Genomic DNA, 21,090 nt, shown 5'->3' with positions numbered 1-21,090 from the left:
GCTAATCAGTAAATCTGGTATCCTATGGGATCGCCTTACTAAGTGGCTGAGTAGGAAATGGGAAACCTGGTCAATAAGTTTTAATTCAAAGCCAGTATTTTACATGATTATTTATTTTCCTTTAATCGATAAATTCTTAGTAAAACTGATCCAAAATATCTTACCAAAGTCCTCATAAAGATTTCTAATTCGTCAAAATTTCAAGCGTCATGCGTGTGAGGTGCCCGAGCACCTTTCTTAATCGAACGTTTTGAAAATTCATATCTTTGTAAAAAAAAACCTTCATTCTTGGGTTCAATTGATCCAGCTCACGCAAGTCTTAAAATTTTTCCAAAACATTTTGGCGAAAATCAGTGGAAAAGCCCAATTCCTTTTTTTTGCTGCACCACCCTAATGTATGTACATAAAACATTGTATTTGGTTTACCGATTTGCGTTTTTGGAAAGAATATTTTTAAAAGGATAGTTTTTTATAGTTCCTGTGGAAAAATATTTTTTTTTTTTGCTGCGCCACCTTAATGTATGTATGTGTGTACATAAAACATTGTATTTTGGTTTCAAATTAATTTGTAATATAATAAAATGAAACTTGGACTGCCATGAAATCGGTATGTATGTATGTATACGCTTGTTTGTATATTTAATAATACATAGTAAATATAAATAATTAATAAAGTCTGCAAGGTTTATGTAGAATATTTTGGTTTTTCATTTGTTCTTTTCTTGAATACAAATACAATACGTTGATTGATTTTATAATTGGTGTTCTATATATGTATGCGTGTATCTATATGTATATGTATGCAAATGTATGTAGTTCATAGTTGTTGTTTTTGTTTTTGTTTTTACAAATCTATGCATAAATTGAGTTGAATTTGCTGTATAAGCAGCAACTGGTCCGAGATGCGTTCACAATATTTTGCGCAGCATTTTTTTGTGTTTTTTTTTAACTTTCTTCAATAGGTTTTTTGATTTTCTTGAAAGAGTAGTTTTTTTTCCTAATGCATACTTTTTTTCTTAATAATTCGTCGTCATTTTCTTATTATTTTTATCGGAATTTTTTAGCTCGTGTTCATCAGCGTTGTTTCATTTTTGCAGTTGTTATTGTGTTTTTGTTGATGTTTCCTTTTTTTTTTTTGAAGTTTTTCCATTTCATGAATATTACAGCAGTTGGCAGCAATGAGATTTGGTTTTTGGCGGCTGTCGCACATCGGACTGACGTTGCTTCTTTCGTGATGAAATATCCCTGATTAGATCATAAAATACCTGCACACAATTAGAAGAGAGTAAAAGAATTTTAGTAAACGATTTTTTTATTTTTATTATGTATAATTTTTTTGAGGTCGCATATCAAAGGGTTAAATGAAAATGAGTTTAGTTCAAAGTGGAACAAAAGCATGAAACATGAAATGCTACTCAAGCGCAAACACTGTTTGAGTACTACTACATACATACATACTACAAAACAGTGAAATTATATATACATATACATACTACATACATATGCATATAAGTAAACAAACTTATTCAAGGATATGAAAATAAATTTTGAAAATTTTTTGTTAATCGAAAAAATGAAATAAATGAATTAGTAAGCAAAAATTAAAAGCCAAATACCGTGAAGCAAACGACTGTAGTATTAGGTCAGTCCATAAGTTCGTGCGTATTTTACCCATAATTTCACTTTTGTACGATTTTTGCATACAAAAAATTATTCGCGGAATATAACGGAACTATTCATATTTTCTTTGATATGTATATAGTGTGGGCAAAAAGTAAGGTGAATTTATTTGTCAAATTTCGCGGGATTAAAATTTCGCTCTAGTTATTTTTTCATGAGTTGGCAGCACTGTTAATAACATCTGGGCCAACTTTCATGTGAATGTCATTATCAGTAATATATTTACGCTTGTGTTTACCAAACGACCAAGAGTGCATTTTTCGATTTTTACAATGTCTGATTTGATTGAGCAGAGAAGTGCCATCAAATTTTGTTAGCGGAATGAAATTTCGACTGCGGAAACGTTTAGCATGTTGCAGAAGGCATTTGGTGATTCGACCATGTCGCAGAAAAATGTTTATAAGTGGTACATAGACTTCAAAGAGGGTCGAGAACGTGTTGATGACTTGGAGCGCTCCGGACGACCATCGACGTCAACAGATTACCAACACGTCAATAAAGTGAAGGAGTTAGTGCTCAAAAATCGTCGGTTGACTATTAAAGACCTTACTGATATGATCGGAATATCAGAAGGCTCTGTGAAAACCATTTTGAAAGACCATTTGGGCCTACGAAAAGTCAAATCCCGTTTGGTACCGAAAACTCTCAATTTCTTGGAAAAAAGTCGTCGCGTTGATGTGTGTGAAACAATGCTTTCAGACTATCAGGACAAGCTCAAATGCATCATTACTGGAGATGAGACTTGGATTTATGCTTACGACCCTGAAACAACCGACCAATCAAGCGAATATCGTGCTAAAGGCGAGGCCAGACCGAAAAGAGCACGTCAAAGTCGTTCAAATATAAAGGTCATGGGGACAGTTTTTTTCGATTTTCGTGGTGTGGTGCACTATGAATTCCTTCCACCTGGCCAAACTGTTAATAAAGAATATTATTTGAGCGTTATGCTTCGTTTACCTGAAGCAATTCGTCTAAAAAGACCAGAATTATGGGCCAACAACTCTTGGTTTTTGCATCACGATAATGCACCGTCTCACACTGCACTCGTTCTTCGTGACCATTTCGCCAAAAATTCCACGCATATCGTTCCGCAACCACCGTATTCGCCTGATTTGGCTCCGTGTGACTTCTGGCTATTCCCAAAACTCAAGAGACCACTCCGGGGAACGCGTTTCGAGTCGATTGAGGAGATAAAAGCTGAATCGAAGAAGGTGCTGATGGCTATACCGGAAATGGACTATTTGGCATGCTTCGGGGATTGGAAAAATCGTTGACATAAGTGTATTTCATCGAGAGGGGATTATTTTGAAGGGGATGAAATTGATTTACAAGAATAAATAAAGATTTTTCATTTTACAACCAAATTCACCTTACTTTTTGCCCACAGTATATTGTGCATTCAACAAGTGATTTTAATCGCGGATTGACATACGTGTTGTTAAAAAATAGAATGGCAGGATAAAGTGATCGTCCAACTTTTTAAGCGGGACCCTCTTTGTGACTACGCCGGGCTCGATCAGTTCTTGCTAAAAAGGGAATAGATGACAGTATCAACACCATCGAACGTCGACTGAAGGAGGCGAACATATCCTACCATCCAACATCATCAAAACCACTGCTCTCAGAAAAACACATTGAGAAACAACAATAAAAATGCATCTTGCCGAAAGGCCAGTCCACGGTTCAAAGCACGAAGAAGATGACAGGCTATACTCGACAATGAAGAAGACTACACGGCGTATTGAGTAATTGCGACTCGTAGTTTTGTACATACTTTAATGTAAAAAAAAACTTTAATTCTATATCTTTTATACTGCATGAGAAATCGCGGTTCATTTTTTCTGACACAGGCTGTAATTGGCGCTTACACCCTTTTTGGGTGTTCGGTAGAGCTCCCCTCCTATTTGTGGTGTGCGTCTTGATGTGTGCCGACTTCGAACGTCAGATATTTTTTATGAGGAACTTTTTCATGGCAGAAATACAGTCGGAGGTTTGCCATTGCCGCTATTGGAAAAACCTTTTTCTTCATTTTGGTCTTTCACCGAGATTCGAACCTACGTTCTCTCTGAACTCCAAATTGTAGTCACGAACCAACCCATTCGACTACGGTGGCCGCCATTTCTATACCAAACCCTTACCTTAATCTTACAATAACAAATTAGGCTTTTTTTAGCGAAAAAATTTTAAAATCGAACAAAATATCCTCCCAGGGATAACTCGAGAAGCATTTCCTTTGACAAATGCATTTTCATTTTTTTTTTTTTTTTTTTTTTCAGATTATTATGTTGTTGATGTACCTTCATGAAATTTGCCTTCACTCAAAGAATTTTCAATATTTTGCATCGAAATTTGAGGAAAATATTGTTCAAAATATTGAGAACTTTTGACTATTAATTATTTATTTGCGACGCGTATGAAGAAGGTGTCATAGCCGAGTTTACAGCACGCAAATTATTTGCAAAGTTCAAAACATAGCGACTTTGACGTCGATGACACATCCCGCAACGGAAGACCTTCTGCATTCGATGAAGAATTTTTGAAATTACTTTAGAAGGTTTCCAAACCAATCGTGAATTGGCAGAAAAAATGAACTGGGATCATAAAACGATTCTCAATCACCTTTGTTCAATGGGATTTACCGAAAAATTGGGAGAATGGGTGCCTCACATCGCCTTCAAATTGGATCTCAGCACCTCGCCCGCCATCGAGCAACACGCGGTCATAAACAACGCTTTTTGTACCGAACCATCACGTATGATGGTGCCTATACATCAATATAAAGCAAAGAAAGGAGTGGGTGGCTCCAGGAGATACATCAAAGCCCAGAGTCAACCCGGATCTTCATCCACAGAAGATCATGATATGTGTTTGGTGGCACTGGGAGGGCATAGTGTACTGGGAAATGCTCGAAAAGAATGCCACGGCCAACAAGAAGCTCTACATTGCCCAGCAACACCGCGTGAATGAGGCTATGAGACTATTCAACCGAAAAGACTTGATCGACATGGTCAAATCACACTGCTTCATGACAACGCCAGGCCCCATGTTGCACAAGATATCAAAGCCGCACTCCAAGAGCTCGAATGAGAGGTTCTTCAGCATCCGCCGTATTCTCCGGACCTTGCACCGACTGGTTACCATCTTTTCCGCACTCTGTCAAACCATATGAAAGGCGTTACCTTCGATAACAAAGAAGTCTTTAAAAACTGGACCAACAACTTCTTTGACACCAGATTAGGCGATTTAGGCGGCACGGCATCAACAAATTGGTCGAGAGGTGGGAAGAGGTTGTCAACAGCAACGGCGTATATACAAGGTGAAGTCCAAACTAAACAAGACTGAGCTGAAATAGAAACGACAGAAGCTTTTTTCTAATACTTCAAGTTTATTTCTTCCAATTAGTCCCCTCTGGCCTCGATCCACTGTTTTGCGCAATCTAGAAGTTTTTCGAAAGAGTGTTTCAGGTCATTGACCGGAATGTCCTTCAGAATGTCGGTACAAGTCTTTTGGATGGCATCTACGGACGCAAAACGTTTTCCTTTCATGGTCAAATGTAGTTTCCCGAGTAGGTAGAAGCCACAAGGAGCCATATCAGGCGAATACGTTGAGTGATTGATGGTTAAAATGCGATTTCTAGTCAAAAAATCAGTCACAAAATGGATCGGTGAAATAAGCGCCAGCTTCCTCCTTCGCGGTATTTAGGGCGAATTCGTTGAATGCGATGAAACAAACGTTTCATAATGCCAAGTTATAAAATTGCATTGACAGTTTGGCCGTTGGCACGAACTCCTTGTAGACAATTCTCTTAGAATCGTAAAAATAAATGAGCATCGAATTGATTTTTGACTTCTCCAAACGCGATTTTTGGGTGGTGGCTCGTCTGGGGCCTTCCATTCAGCACTTTGACGCTTAGTTCAGGTTCATGTTAGAAATACCACGTTTCATCACCAGTTACAATGTTGTAAAAGGAAGCTCTCGTCTTTTCTCGCCTCTTTAATGAGGTCTTTCGAATGTTGAGTTCTGAGCAATTTTTGGTTCTCAGTCAACTTGTGCGGAGTGAAACGTGCGCAGGCCTTTCCTAAGCATAAATAATCCGTTAAAATGCGATAAATCGATGTTTTGGAGAAATTCAACTCCGATTCCATTCATATCAACGATGATTTCGGTTAATTTTTGATAAATTTACGAACAATTTCGATAGAGTTTTCGGTGAGAACTGATTTTGGGCGGACCGTATGTTCATTGCCATTTATGTCCCCACAACCATCCCTGAAACGTGTAAACCACTCATGAACTCTAGCACGAAATAGACAATCATCGGCATAAACTTTTTTCGCCTATTCAAATGTTTCGGTAAACGTTTTACCGAATTTAAACAAAATTTGATATTAGCTCTTTGTTCGAAACTCATTTTAGTGCCGATGATACAGACATACTGACACTTTAGACGCAATAACTTCCATATGCTTCCACTGTACCGAATGTCACCAAGCTTTCACTGGAAGTCAGCTAAGGATGTAGCTTCCGACGCACTAACTCATTAAAAAGAAGGCGCCATTAAAAAATATGTTTATGGCACGAGTCTTGTTTATTTTGGACTTCGCCTTGTATAATTGATTAACTTATTGATATAATTATTGTTTTTTGTTTAAATAAAATTCTTCGGTAAAAACGATACGAACTTATTCCCCAGCCTAATAAATAGGTCTTGTAATTTCATCCCGAATTGGATCAATTTCTGCCCCAGATAATTACTCTGAAAATAGTTGTGTGACGGGCGTGGTTATTAATCGACATAATTTTAGTTAAATTTACTTAATAAAAATGTTAGTCATGCATGCAAAGTTTTCGAAAAACCTTATAAGTAAAAATAAAAATCAAATGAAACTTAAAAAAATATTTCAAGCAACCCAGAAGAATATAAAAAAGCCAACTAAATTTGAAAAGCGACCAAAGCACATAGCGACTACTAGCAAAAAATTACCATTGTCATGCCAAAGGAGAGTAGCATTTCACTAATACTTATAGGTATGTATATGTACATATGTATGTAGATATGTGGGTATGAAAGAAGCGTTTAAGTCTAAGAGAAATTTCAACTGTAAACGTTTCAACAACTAAAAACAGTGGCAGGAAGGAAAGGTACATACTACAAACGGTTCTCAGTGATTCGGTTAGGAGTTTTGTAGTTATTTCATATATATCAGCTAGGTATTGTTATCAATTCGATGTGATGTCTTGTGGTGGATGGGAGTACATAGAGTTGGGGTTTTTTGTTTTTTCTTTTCTTTTTTTTCTTAATTATCTTTGTTCGCTTGTTTACAATTGTATTTGTTTATGATTGGTTTTGTTTGCTTTTTTTGTTTTTTAATTTTATTTTTATTCCTTTAATTTATTTATTTTTATTGGCTTAGAGTCTGCTTATGCACCTACAAATACGCCTAAAGTAGTGTACACTTAAGTCTCCGCTTCTTGCATCGGTCTTTAGCACGCCCGCTTGTCGCTTTCGAATCTTCGGTTTTGCGGGATCTTATTTCGCGCATCAAATCAAAAAATACCTGCATGAGATGAAAAGAGAGCAGAGAGGAAAAGAAGAAAACAATGTTTATAGAGAGAGGAACATTTTGCAATTCGTATTTCGTTTTTTTTATAATTTTTTTTTTATGGTTCGCTTATTCCTATAGCAAGCAATAAATTACAGCAACAACAAATTTAAATCTGCTTCCAAATATAAACAACAAAAAAAAAAAAAAAATCTATGCTACACTACTGCAAATAAAACTAAGAAGATATTTAAGAGAAAAAAAAACAGTTTGCCAATTGATTGTGCGGGTGTTGAAAATTAAGATTGAAAAAGAAATGAATTTAATATAACATAACTTTTTTTGTGTTGTAGGTACTTGTCCTATAGCCACTATTAATTCGTACCCCTGCGATTTCTTCTCATATACAGTCGGTTGCAAAATTATAAACACAACACATTTTTATAAAAAGTTAAAAGGTTTCAAACTTTATACAAAATTTTTGAAGATTTTTCAAAACTTTACTGTTTTAAACTACAATTATTAGAATTTATCTGAGTTTATATTCCATTGAATTTTAGTACAATAAAGGGCAAGTCTCAAATGACTAAAAAATATAGGGTTTTTTAATAGGTGCGCTTCAACTTTTTTCCGATAGGGAGGGCGAACGACGCAATGTTTTTTATTTTTCGCTTATCATTTGTAAACTTCATTAGTATACATTTCATCATGGACTTCATTTCATTTTTTATGAAAATAATCGTTCTGTTGCTGCTACTTTAAGAGCACTACGGCCATTTTACGGTCCATTTAACAAGCCGTCCCGTTTTGGGGTTATGTGAAGTCATTGGTCTACAGTAACAAGCCGGCGACGATTTGTGAGCTCAGACCCAATATTGAACGCGAAATTGCTGGAATTTCGGCCGATTTATGCAAAAGAGTAGTCGAAAATTGGGTTCAACGATTGGACTTCGTAAAAGGTGCACGCGGTGGTCATGCAAAAGAAATCGAATTTCATACTTAAATGTATATGTTCAAACTCGATAATAAAAATAAATTAGTTAAAAAAGTCAAACCGTTTGTGTTTTATTCAAAAAAGTTCAAAAGTTGAAGCGCACTTACTGAAAAACCCTATACTTGATTTTGGGCAATTTTTGTTTTATTGACAGTGCTAGGCTTTTTCTTCCATAGGAAAAAAATCGAATCTGTACGTTGTATGGAAGAAAAAGGAATGTAGTGACCCCTCGACGTGATTATGAAAAAAAAAATTATTATACAATAAAAACAAATTAGTGGGGTGTTTTAAATTTTGCAATGGGGCTTATATGAAAAGATATCGTAAATATCATTTGCTGCAACAGTAAAACCGCATATACCCCATATACCCTGTTGGGTCACCCTAATGGCATTCCCAACGAATATTAAAATACTCAAATATTCACTCATAATGCAAACTGAAATAGTAGTTATACACTTTAAGGTTTATCAGCCCTTGTTTTTCTGTAGAAATAAGTAGGCTTGGAATGAAATATTTTTTGTATATAAGGAGGAACATTTTTGTAAATGGTTGGTCAAAATTGTAAATCGTTATTTGAAGTGAATAAATTAACTGATATTTTTTGTCGTCGTTTCGTCTGCAGCTGCATGATTTTGGTTTCTTAAGAATTTTGGCTTTGTACTCATTTCATCTCAGACTACAGAATTTTGTCGTCATTTTGTCGCAAACAACAGGATTTTGATTCAACAGCAGAATTGTCGCTTCTCTGGTCAACATTTGTGCACCCCCACTACCTAAATTTTGTGCTGCCTTGGAAAATATTTCTTGGTTCAACATACTCCATAACCCAAGGAAAAAATGTTCAGCTAAGCATGAAGAAATTGTCCCCTCGCTCGCTCTTCTTTTCTGCTGTGTAAAAAACTCATACTAAAACAAGGTGGCGAAAATTAAATAAAAATACCGGAAAGTCCCGGTTTTACATCTAGCCAAGGACTATCACTCCAGCAGCAATCTTCGTTTGTTTTTTTATGATATTTTTTTTTTAATTTTTTTTTTTTGTAATATTTTATTTATTTTTTTTTTAAACTTTTTTTTTTAATATTTTTTTTTTAATTTTTTTTAATATTTTTTTTTTTAATATTTTGTTTTTAATTTTTTTTTTTCCTACATATTTTTTTTTTAATATTTTTTTTTTTAATATTTTTTTTTTTTAATATTTTTTTTAAATATTTTTTTAAATTATTATTTTTAAATATTTTTTTGTTTTTTATTTTTCTTAATTTTTTGTAAATATTTTTTTTATATTTGTTTTTAAATAATTTTTTTTTGTGAATTCCTAGCATTTTGTATATATTCGTATATTAGTTGCATTTCTGAAAAGTTAAACTCAAGTTCTAAGCAATGCATTTAGCCTTTCTTTTCGTTCCACATCATTGGTATATTGCCTAACTGTCTGCTGAAAATCGACCCTATTTCCCGTTTGAATCAATTATTATTTCTACATTGACAGTTACTTGGCCCTCAGTAAAGTGAAAAAAAAAACTCTGTATTATATCTCCGCGGTGCAAAATGGATCGCTTAAAACTTCAAAAACTTTTCAAAATATTGAAAACATACGCCCAAAGTATGTGCCGAGTTGCTCAAACTGGGCATTTATTCACAAGAAGTTGCGAACGAGGAGAATTTTCATCTCAGAAATTTCAATCTCATTTCCACGAGATTACCAGGGATGTGACTATCGAGGAATCAATGCACTCGGAGAGAGTGACAATTTAAAGCCAGTTTTGGAGTGATGATGACTTCACATAATTTTTTTGTTTTGAAAATTTGGACACGTTTGTTTGGACACGCTGCTTCGGTTATAGAGCCATAAAAATCAACATTTTGTGCGCAGAAACAGACGGCTTCCTTTGCTTTCAGCAGGATAAAGTAGTACATCATACAGCTCTTCGACGAATCAATTTTTTTTAGTTCGTTTGTTTTTCACTTACACGCCAATCGATTCCATTTTACCAGAACGTCACGGTTTTATATCTAACCAAGGACTATCACTCCAGTAGCATTCCTCGTGCATTAATGGGAAATGCTGATGCTGCTACGACAACAACAATGAATCTATATTTTAGCAGGTCCTATTGTTAGCAGTAATCGAGTTACCAACCATCTTAACGATGTCAATTGACCACCTCGCAGTTACGCTTAAACACCAATAGAATTTTTAATTCAAAGATAATATTATTAAGCCGAATATTGAGAGTTGAGACATTCGCGCGATAGAGTCGAAAACATTGGTGCACGGAACAGTTTCTAATAAATGAAAACTCAATGTAAGGTATTGGCCGGCGACTTATGGTCTTCTTTGTTGTTTTTCCCCCCAATTTTTTTTTTTCTTGTTTCCCCCCATGTTTTTTTTTTCTTCTTTTTGCTTTTTTCTCTTTTCTTCTTTTTTTCTTTTTTTTTGTTTCTTTTTTTTCCTTTTTTTCCTTTGTTTTCTTTTTTTTCCTTTTTTTCTTCTTTTCGTTTTCTTGTTTTTTCCTTTTTTGATTTTTTTTGTTTTTCTTTTTTTTCCATTTTTTTTTTTGTTTTTCTTTTTTTCGTTTTTGTTTGCGTTTATTTCTGTTTTTTTTTCTTTTTTTTTTGTCTTTTTCTTATTTTTTCCTTTTGTCTTTATTTCTTCTGTTTTCCTTTTTTTCTCTTCTTTTTCCCTCTTTTTCCATTTTTCTTCTTTTTTCCTTTTTTCTTCTTTTTTCCTTTTTTCTTCTTTTTTCTTCTTTTTTCCTTTTTTCTTCTTTTTCCGCTTTTGTCTTTTTTTCTTTTTTTTCTTTTTTTTCTTTTTTTTCTTTTTTTCTTTTTATCCTTTTTTTTCTTTTTATCCTTTTTTTCTTTTTATCCTTTTTTCTTTTTTTCTTTCTATCCTTTTTTTCTTCTTTTCTTTTTTTCTTGTTTTTTTCTTGTTTTTTCCCCTTTTTTTTTCCTATGTTACGAACTTATGGATGTTAAGTATTTATTTTAAAAACTTTGCGAAAACAAAAAAGAAAGAAAAAACCAAAAAAATATAACTATTCCAACGCATTAATCTTCGCATTAGAAACTTTAAGAGTTGCAATTTATTTGTATATAATAGGACTATGAATAAGTTCGTGCGGTTTTTTTCGAAATTTGAAACTTTATTGACGTAAAATGGTTACAAATTTAATATTCAAAATATTGTCCATCGCTTACTACTACTTTTTCCCATCTTTCTGGCCATTCACGGATTCCCTTTGTGAAAAATTCGGTCGGTTTTGCCGCAATCCACGAATCGATCAATTTTTTGACTTCATCGTAATTACGGAAGTGCTGGTCAGCCAGGCCATGTTGCATCGATCGGAAGAGATAGTAATCGGATGGCGCAAGGTCTGGACTATACAGCGGGTGGGGTAGGACATCCCATTTGAGCGTTTCTAAGTATGTTTTGACCACTTGTGCAACATGTGGCCGAGCATTGTCATGTTGCAAAATAACTTTGTCGTGTCTATCGGCGTATTGCGGCCGTTTTTCTCGCAGTGCTCGGCTCAAACGCATCAATTGTCGTCGGTAGACATCCCCCGTAATCGTTTCATTCGGTTTCAGTAGCTCATAATACACAACACCCAGCTGGTCCCACCAGATACACAGCATAACCTTCAGGCCATGAATATTCTGCGCCGACGTCGATGTTGAAGCATGGCCAGGGTATCCATACGTTGCCCGACGTTTTGGATTGTCGTAATGGACCCACTTTTCATCGCCAGTCACAATTCGATGCAAAAAACCCTTTCTTTTGTGCCGTTGAAGCAGTTGTTCGCATGCCATAAAACGGCGTTCAACGTCTCTTGGCTTCAATTCATACGGCACCCAATGGCCTACCTTTCGGATCATTCCCATGGCTTTTAAACGTTTGGAAATGGTTGATTGATCAACTCCCAAAGTTTTTGCAACCTCTTCTTGCGTTTGAGCCGGATCTTGATCGAGCAATTCCTCCAATTCGGTATCCATGAACTTTGGCGGCGCACCCTCGCGTTCTTCGTCTTCCAAGCCAAAATCACCACTTTTAAAGCGTGCAAACCACTTCTGGCACGTTCGCTCAGATAGAGCATGCTCACCATAAACTTCCACCAAGATACGATGACTTTCGGCTGCTTTTTTCTTCATATTAAAATAATGAAGAAGAATTCCCCGCAAAAACACATTATTTGGCACGAAATTCGACATTTTCAAGTGTGGTAAAAATATTGTTGTTTACGCTTCAAATAAAAAACTTATACTGACGTTTGTGCCTTACGACAGTAGCTCTCCAATGAATGTTTGGAAATGTGGATCGATGGAATAATAATCAAGTTACGCCATCTGTTGTAAAACCGAAACGAACTTATTCATAGTCCTATTATTTGTATAGCATAGCTTTAGGCGCTTATTTACAATACATAGCAACTGTGCAACTGTGTTGGAGAAGAAATTTGCCGAACTAAATTTCAAATTTGGCTAACCATTGAAAATTTAATAAATATTAAAAGTCTAACAAACAATTCTCTTGCTGAATTTCAAACTAAACCTTAATACAGTAAATTGTTGTATGTGTTCGCACGATTCCGAGTCGTTTGTGCATAAAAAACGGAATTGAGGGGCAATGACTTAGACTCTATGAGACTAAAACCTATTTAGTCGTAAAATATTATATTATGGCTATGCGGGTGATTACAAGCACATACACATACCTATGTATGTATTAGCCTGTTTTGCGATGTACTTATTTTATTATTCTTCTTTAAGCCCACGTTTACACTCATATAAGTATGTGTGTGTGTGCATGTGTGTACTCTATGTAGGCTCGCATGTCCTATGGCGAAGTGTTTTTTTGTGTAAATGAAGTTTGCACTACAACAAACAAATGCAAATTAAAAATGAATGAAAAAAATATTATATTAATAATTAATGAAATAGTACAACATAAGAACAACAACAAAAGGGCGCATTTACATAAAATTAGCAAATACGAGAACGCACAGTGATTGGCACACAATTTAACAAATGAGTTCGCAATATTGCTTTTGCTCTTAAAAAGGACAAAGTTCAAAGGAAAAACGGCAAACAATAAAAGGAGGGGAGGGAGTGCAATCAACTGCGAATTGCAGTCATGTGAAAATCAAAGGAAAGGTATAAATCGAATGAAATGAAAGAAGGTAGATGACGAGAAAGTAAAACAGGAACGATTAAACGCGGCACAGCAAAATAACGCAGTTTGGCTTTTTTCCTTTGTTTTCTTTATGAGAATACTGCAAAAACTAGACGCCAATTGTTTGCAAAGAAACCTACAATTGCATACACTCACACTATTCGCACTCACACCACGACGTGCTTACCTTGTCCACGTTTTCACGCGTCTTAGCTGAGGTCTCCACGTAGGGCACCTGCCATTGTTGGGCGCGTGCCTGGCATTCGTTCAGCGGCACTTTACGTCTGTCACTCAAATCGCATTTGTTGCCCACCAACAGGAACGGTATGCTTTCGTCATTTTTCACACGTAATATTTGTTCCCTGGAATAGTGAAATTCGATATAAAATTAGATTATTAGTTAGATATTCGACTAGTATTTCTTTTTATGTTTTTTTTTTTTTGTTTGTATAAAATATTATTTGGCAAATGTATTGATGTGATAAGCGTAAAATAAAATAGAATTCAATAAGTCAAAATAGAATAGAATAAAGTAAAATAAAATACAGTAAAAAAATAAATAAAAATAAATATAAAAAAAATAAACTAAATAAAAAATATAGAAATAAAAATATTAAAAACAATAAATAAATAAAGTATATTAAAATTAAAAAAACAGTAATTTAAAGTTAAATAATATAAAATCAAGTAGAATAAACTAAAATGACATAAAAAAACTAAATAAAATTTAAATAAAATCAAAAAAAACAAAATTTAAAATAAAATAAAATAAACTGAGATAAAATAAATCAGAGTAAACAATAAAAATACATTTATAGAATTAAAAAAAAAATAAACAAATAAATGAATAAAACCAGTTAAAATTAAACACAGTTAAATAAAATAAAATGCAATATAATTTAATTTAATTAATAAATAAAAATAATAATAAAAATAAGTTAAAAGATGAACTAAAAATGAAAATGATTTGAAATTAAATTGAAATAAAATAAGAACTAATTTTAAAATAATATTAAATAAAGTAAAATAAAATAAAAAATTTAAATCACCAGGTCCTGACAACATCATTCCAGCAGAACTTCAAGAAGGACTGGAAATTCTACTGCCTTGGTTAACAAGGATCTTTAACAAGTGTTTAAATCTCTCTTACCTTCCGACAATTTGGAAGAAATCGAAGGTAGTATTCATTCCGAAAACGGGTAAGCCTTCACACTGCAAACCAAACGACTTCAGGCCCATTAGCCTAACCTCTTTTTGCTTAAAGGCTTTTGAAAAAGTCTTAGATGAGCAAATCAAAACCCAACTTAATACCAAGTTGATCTCTGAGGCACAACATGCCTACACTAAAGGGAAATCGACTGAAACGGCACTTCATTCACTGGTGCAAACAGTGGAAACTTCACAATAAGGAGTACTCTCTTGTCGCATTTATAGACATAGAAGGGGCTTTTAATAATATTGAACCCAACGCTATTTTGTCTGAAATTGCCAAATTGGGTATTAATTACTCCATCCGAAAGATGATCGAACAAATGCTCCAAAATAGAATAATCACTTCAGAGCTTGGGTTAAGCCCCATGAGAATGTACGCCGTCAAAGGCACTCCTCAAGGCGGAGTACTTTCACTCCTTCTCTGGAATCTCGCTGTAAACCGTTTGCTTCGAAATCTCGAAAAAGCAGGCTGCAAGGTCGTAGCCTATGCAGATGATATTGCTCTCTGCGTGTCAGGCAAACACCTGAATACCCTCACTGAGCTCATGCAACGCTCAATCAATATTCTGTCAAAATGGTGCACCGAATGCGGACTAAATGCGAATCCAGCAAAGACAGATCTTGTTCTCTTCAATAGGAAACAACAATCTCCTCCACTGCAAACAATAACTTTAAAAGGGGAATCATTACTCCTATCTGATTCAGCTAAATATCTAGAAGTTATTCTAGATAGGAAGTTGAGTTGGAAATTGAACATCGAAAACAGATGTAAAAAAGCATTCATAGCTCTTTATACTTGTAAGAAAGCTATGGGCAAAACCTGGGGTTTTTCACCTCGGATCATTTATTGGATATATACCTCGATCATCAAACCGATACTCTTCTACGGTGTGGTTGTATGGTGGACAGCACTCGGAAAACGGTGTAGAGTAGCCACAATTGATCGAGTCCAAAGAACAGCCTGCCTCCTGATAACAGGATGCTTAAGTACAACACCTACTAAGGCTCTAAATACGTTGCTTCACTTGTTCCCTATCGATCTGGCTGGCAAAGCGATTGCAGCGAAAGCAGCGACACGCATGAATGCTATATAGAAATGGAATAAGTATCTTGGCCATTCGGCCATACTGAACAGGAACACTGTTATCTCTTCCGACATAGACTATCATGTAAGTCTTCCATCACCACCCTTGCTATTCTCCTGTTCACTCCCAACTAGGGAAGAATGGAAGACAAATCTAACCGAAATCGATGGCCCTCTGATTATATATACAGATGGTTTAAAACAAGACGGCAAAGTGGGATTTGGAATCGTTTCCAATTCCCCTCACATCAATCTATCATTTAGATTACCCGACTACTGTAGCGTATTCCAAGCGGAAGTATGCGCTATCTGGTATGCTGCGAAAACTCTCTTAGAAAATAGAATATCACTAGAGGATATCCGCTTTTTCACCGACAGTCAAGCGGCCGTTCGAGCACTCAGCTCCTCTTATACCCACTCAGATGTGGTTCGATCCTGTATCTTATCTCTTAACGAGATAAGTGTTCAGAATTCTGTCCAAGTTATCTGGATACTGGGTCACAGTGGATTCGAAGGTAACTGCAAAGCTGATGAGCTCGCAAGAGCTGGAGCTGCGCAATCAAATGTTAGTAACTTACCCACAATCCACATTCCGCTCTCAACATGTAAATTGCTCATTGATGGAGAATTTCACAGCATTGATAATCGGAGGTGGCGAGTGGAAATACTTGCGTTACGACCAGACAAATCTGGCCATCCTACAATCTGAAACAGACAAAAACCCTTATAAGTCTTTCGAAACACGAACTAAGGCATATAATATCTCTTATCACCGGCCACTGCCTTTTGGGCACTCACGCACGTCGGCTCGGGGTTCCTCAAAACGACCTGTGCAGATACTGCGAGGACGAAGATGAGGAAGTATCGAGCAGACATTTGCTGTGCAGTTGTCCCGGTCTAGCCAGAAGTCGACTCGCTCTTCTAGGCTCTCTAACAATTGACAATCTTTCAGTACTCTCGAACCTGAAAATGGAATCTCTCATCAAATTCTCGAAACGAATTAACATCTTTGACCAAAATCTACAATAAAAATCTCGGTAGGTGGGGAAATCATGCAATATAATGAGCTCTAGGGCAACACAACGGACCCAACTTGCGGTCTATGTGGCACTCCGATGCGGGGTCACCCTTAAACCAACCCAACCAACCAAAATAAAATAAAATGAGATAAAATAAATTAATATAAAATAAAAAAATATGGATATTAAATTTATAAAATTAAAACAAAAATGAATAAACTTGAAAAAAAAAGAATAAAGCAAGTTCAAATGAATTACAGTTAAATAAAATAAAGTGAAATTAAATAAAATTAAATTATTTTAGTATTAAATGGAATAAAATAATATAAAATAAAATAAAGTAACGCCAAAAATAACATAAAAAATAAATCTAAAAAAATTAAATGAAACAATAAAAAATTCAAAACATGAAAAATAAACTAAAAGATAAACAAAAATTAAAAATAATTTAAAATTAAAGTGAAATAAAATAAAAACTAAAATTAGGATTAAATTAAATAAAGTAAAATACAGTAAAATGAGACAAAATAAATTGATATAAAATAAATAAACAATAACATAAGCAACTTCAAAAAATATTTATTACTCAATTACTAATAAAATTAAAAAAAAATAAACTTAAAAAAATTTATGAATAAAGCAAATTTAAATTACAAACAGTTAAATAAAATAAAGTGAAATTAAATACAATTAAATGATATTAAATTAAAAAAAGTAAAATAAAAACAAATCAAAAAAACAAAACAAAAAATAAAATAAAATAATAAAATGAAAATATAAAATGAAAACGTAAATGAAATTAAAAAAAAAACACAACAAAAAAATCCTCACAAAAGAAAAGACTAAAAATAAAATAAAATGCAATAAAGCAAAACAAAAAATTAAAAAAAAAAATAATAATAAATAAAAAAAATAAAAATAATAATAATAAGTAAAAAGTAAGAAAAATGAAAAATAAATAAAATTTTAAAACTTAATAAATAAAGTAAATTTTAATTAAACACAATAAAATTAAATTAAATACAATAAAAAATATGACATTAAAAAATAAATATAAAATTTACAAAAAATCTAATAAAAAAATAAAAAATTACGAAAAAAATAAAAAAACAATTAAAAACAATATACAACAAGATTAACTTTAATAAAATTAAAAAATAAAATATAATAAAAAAAAATAAAAAAAAATAAAAAAAAACTAAATAAAAAAAAAATAAAATAAAAATAAGAAAATTTGAATAAAAATAAAAAATAAATTAGATTAAAAAATAAATTAAATTAAATTAAAAAAATAATACATAAATAAAGTAAATTAAACACAACAAAACTAAATTAATGTAAATAATATATTGTAACATAAGAAATAAATAGAATTTACACAAAATCAAAGAAAATAATTAAAACTAAATCAAAAATTAAATATAAATTAAAATAAGAATTAAAAATAAAATAAAATGAAGTAAACTAAATAAAAGAATTAAACACAATATAAAACAAAATTAACTTAAATCATAAAATTAAAGAATAAAAAAAAATAAATTAAATAAAAACGGAATTCATAAAAAAGTCAGTCCATAAATGTGGTATGGTGGTATAAAAGCTGGTATATGAAAGTACGTTTTCATCACCGGCGATTGCATTATATCGAGGTTTCACTGGATTTATTTATGTACATTTAATGGCTGGCGAATCTTAAGCTTTTGATAAAGTACCTACAATCAACACGAAAGCATAATTGAACTGAAACTTACAGCCAAAATAAACAACTGATTTCTTATTTGTACGAATAAATACAGACGTACACATATGTAAGTACCTCCCTCCTAACGCCTTTTATAATCGACCGCGATTTGCTCGGTACTTACTCATGCGGCCAACGAGCGATGGGAATTCTAGTGAATCGGAAAAAACTAGCCATTTGAAGTTATTTTATACTTGAAATTTTAAATGTTTTTGTTTTTTCGCAGCCAATTAAAGCCACCATGCGAACATGGCCGACTGCCATTAAGACTATGAGTAAGTGTCAGACGCAAACGCAGCAAAATCGAGACAACAGAAAGCAGCAAAAACGACCGGCAATGCGAACGCTGGTATTAGACAAAAGAAATAAAAGAAAACCTGAAATAGCCTACACAACTGACAGCACCACCAGCAGCAGGAGGTAGGTATTCAGCCAATTGTGCGTTTGTATTCGACAGCAATCAGGGAAACAGTTGCGCACATAAAAATAACGATCGATTGGAAGCTTGCATTGAAAGGATTAAGGATTAATGTGGCAGACGTAGGATTCAGTAGATTGGCTATTTTTAGTATAAATATATGGAGTTTCTGGCTTTTTAAATCAAAAAATGTTTGCGCTTAAGAAAGAGTGGTTGCAGTGGGGGCTGGAAAATTTAGAATTCTAAGAAAATGGCAAAAAGTGATAGGAATAAAATATTTACTATCCGGGAAAAAAGGGAAACGGTAGGATAAGTCTGCACCTGAATATTTTTTGAATCATTGCCGACGCCATTATCGAACAATCGTCCGCATAGGAGATCAGTGAAACGCCCTCTGGTGGTTGGGAGAGCTTCAATATGTTGCATAGAAGTTGAAAAGCAAGGGTGAAAGGACACCAGCCTGCGGAACAGCTTGCCTTTTCTTCCTCTGTTTTGAGTTTTGGTCTGGAGTTTGCCCTATCTAGTGCACCGTGACTTTACTCTTCGAAGTATATTAGTTGGTTGCCGCATGTTCTGGCGATGATGCTTTTCCTATTATGCTGCTAGAAGGCTGACTTTAAGAGTTAACACTGTAATTGCCGTTACGTAGCGGCATTACAACCGTTGCAACCTCATGGTCGTTATACAACTCGCTATTTTTGATATTTCGGTGCTGTTCACACTCTTTTTTCCTACAGATAAACAAATCAATTATCAGAAATTTGCATTTCAGCAAAGGACTTAGCCTGTTAATACTCCAAACCTCAACCCTAGGTTTAGTTAGGTTGAAGCGGTTCTTCTGTGTGACACACTCAGGCTCATAGCCCACCGTGATGCCGTGTGTTGAACTTGTCCTTATCTCTCCCGAAATCGGTGCGAGCTTTTCACAAATTTTATAATATCGCAAAACTGAGACCATCCAATTTATTAAAAAATTGTCTACCTAAAGGAGTAAACCTACGCCTGGATAGAGCAGAACAATGGCACAGAAGGTGCGACATCGTCTCTTCCTCATTGAGACAGCTTCGATAGCAGTAGTTCATAACACAAGTTGGCGAAAAATGGTATCCAAGACTTTAGGTGAAGAAGTTTGATATGACGGAATTTCAGAAGCAAACTTGTATATTTTTGATTAAGGGGTTAGTGAAAAAGAAAATTTTTCAAAAATCTGTTATCTAAAACTTTCCAATTTTGATAGTAAACATTTGTAAAATTTTTAGGGAAAACGTTATTTTTGTACAAAAAAAATTAAAAAACTTAAATAAATAAACAAAACATAAAATACAATAAAAAACACAAAACAAAAACTTAAATAAAAAAAATAAAAAATAAAACTAAAAAAGTAACAAAAAATAAAAAAAAAGTTTAAGAAATAAATAAAAAAAATAAAATAAAATAAAAATAAAAAAAAATAAAATAAAATAAAAATAGAATAAAATAAAAATAAAATAAAATAAAAAAATAAAATAAAAAAAAAATTAAATTAAAAAACAAATAAAACAATAAAATAAAAAAAATTAAAAAATTAAAAATATAAAAATTAAAAAAAAATTAAATAAAAAAAAATTAAATAAAAAAAAAAATAAAATAAAACAAGATTACAAAACAAACTGTAACAAAAAATATTTTTTTTTTAATTTTTACGAAATAAATAAAAAAAATTAAAAAAATTAAATAAAAAAAGATTACAAAAATAAAATGTAACAAAAAATAAAAAAATGAAATTAAAATAAAAAAAAAATAAATAAAAACAGAATAAAACAAAACAATAAAATAAAAAAAAGTAGTATAATAAAAAAAAAATACAAAACAGCTATTGAGCACATATCGGAAATTGAATAGTGAACTATTAATTTTTTCAGATGTTTCACAAAAAAATTTTTTTTTGGTTTTTTAAATTTAAAAGAAACTAAAAACAAAAATTAAAAAAGAAAAACAGAATAAATATAAAAATAAATAAAAACAGAATAAAAATAAAATAAAAATAAAAATAATAAAATAAAACTAAAAAAAATACAAACAAACGATTGACTACAGGTCGGAAACCGCGGAAAAACGTACGTAATGTTAACTATTAATTTTTTCAGATCTTTCACAACACAAAATTAAATTGTTTTGTTTTTTAATTTAAGAAACTAAATATTAATTAATTTAAGAAACTAAAAAAAAAAACTTAAAATAAAA

General features: G+C 33.0%; 1 protein-coding gene across 3 annotated transcripts in view; it reads right to left on the bottom strand.

Annotated features, from left to right (window-relative positions):
- Positions 1-863: 863 nt before the first annotated feature.
- Positions 864-21,090, bottom strand: part of LOC128857143 (ras-related protein Ral-a) — an 85,747-nt gene continuing 65,520 nt past the window's right edge. The window contains exons 4-6 of one of the 3 annotated variants that reach the window (XM_054092740.1): positions 13,581-13,755; positions 7,110-7,238; positions 1,081-1,265 (exon numbers count right to left, since the gene is read on the bottom strand). In XM_054092740.1, the coding sequence (XP_053948715.1) occupies positions 7,122-7,238; positions 13,581-13,755 (292 nt within the window). In that variant the 3' untranslated portion in view covers positions 1,081-1,265; positions 7,110-7,121. Of the gene's footprint in view, positions 1,266-7,109; positions 7,239-12,633; positions 13,096-13,580; positions 13,756-21,090 lie in introns of those variants that run through there. The other 2 variants (XM_054092741.1, XM_054092742.1) reach the window with 2 other exon arrangements.

Source organism: Anastrepha ludens, chromosome 3 (assembly GCF_028408465.1).
Source record: "Anastrepha ludens isolate Willacy chromosome 3, idAnaLude1.1, whole genome shotgun sequence".
Classification (NCBI taxonomy): domain Eukaryota; kingdom Metazoa; phylum Arthropoda; class Insecta; order Diptera; family Tephritidae; genus Anastrepha; species Anastrepha ludens.
The sequence above is the reverse complement of the archived record's forward strand: the minus strand, read 5'-3'. Positions and strand labels throughout refer to the sequence as shown.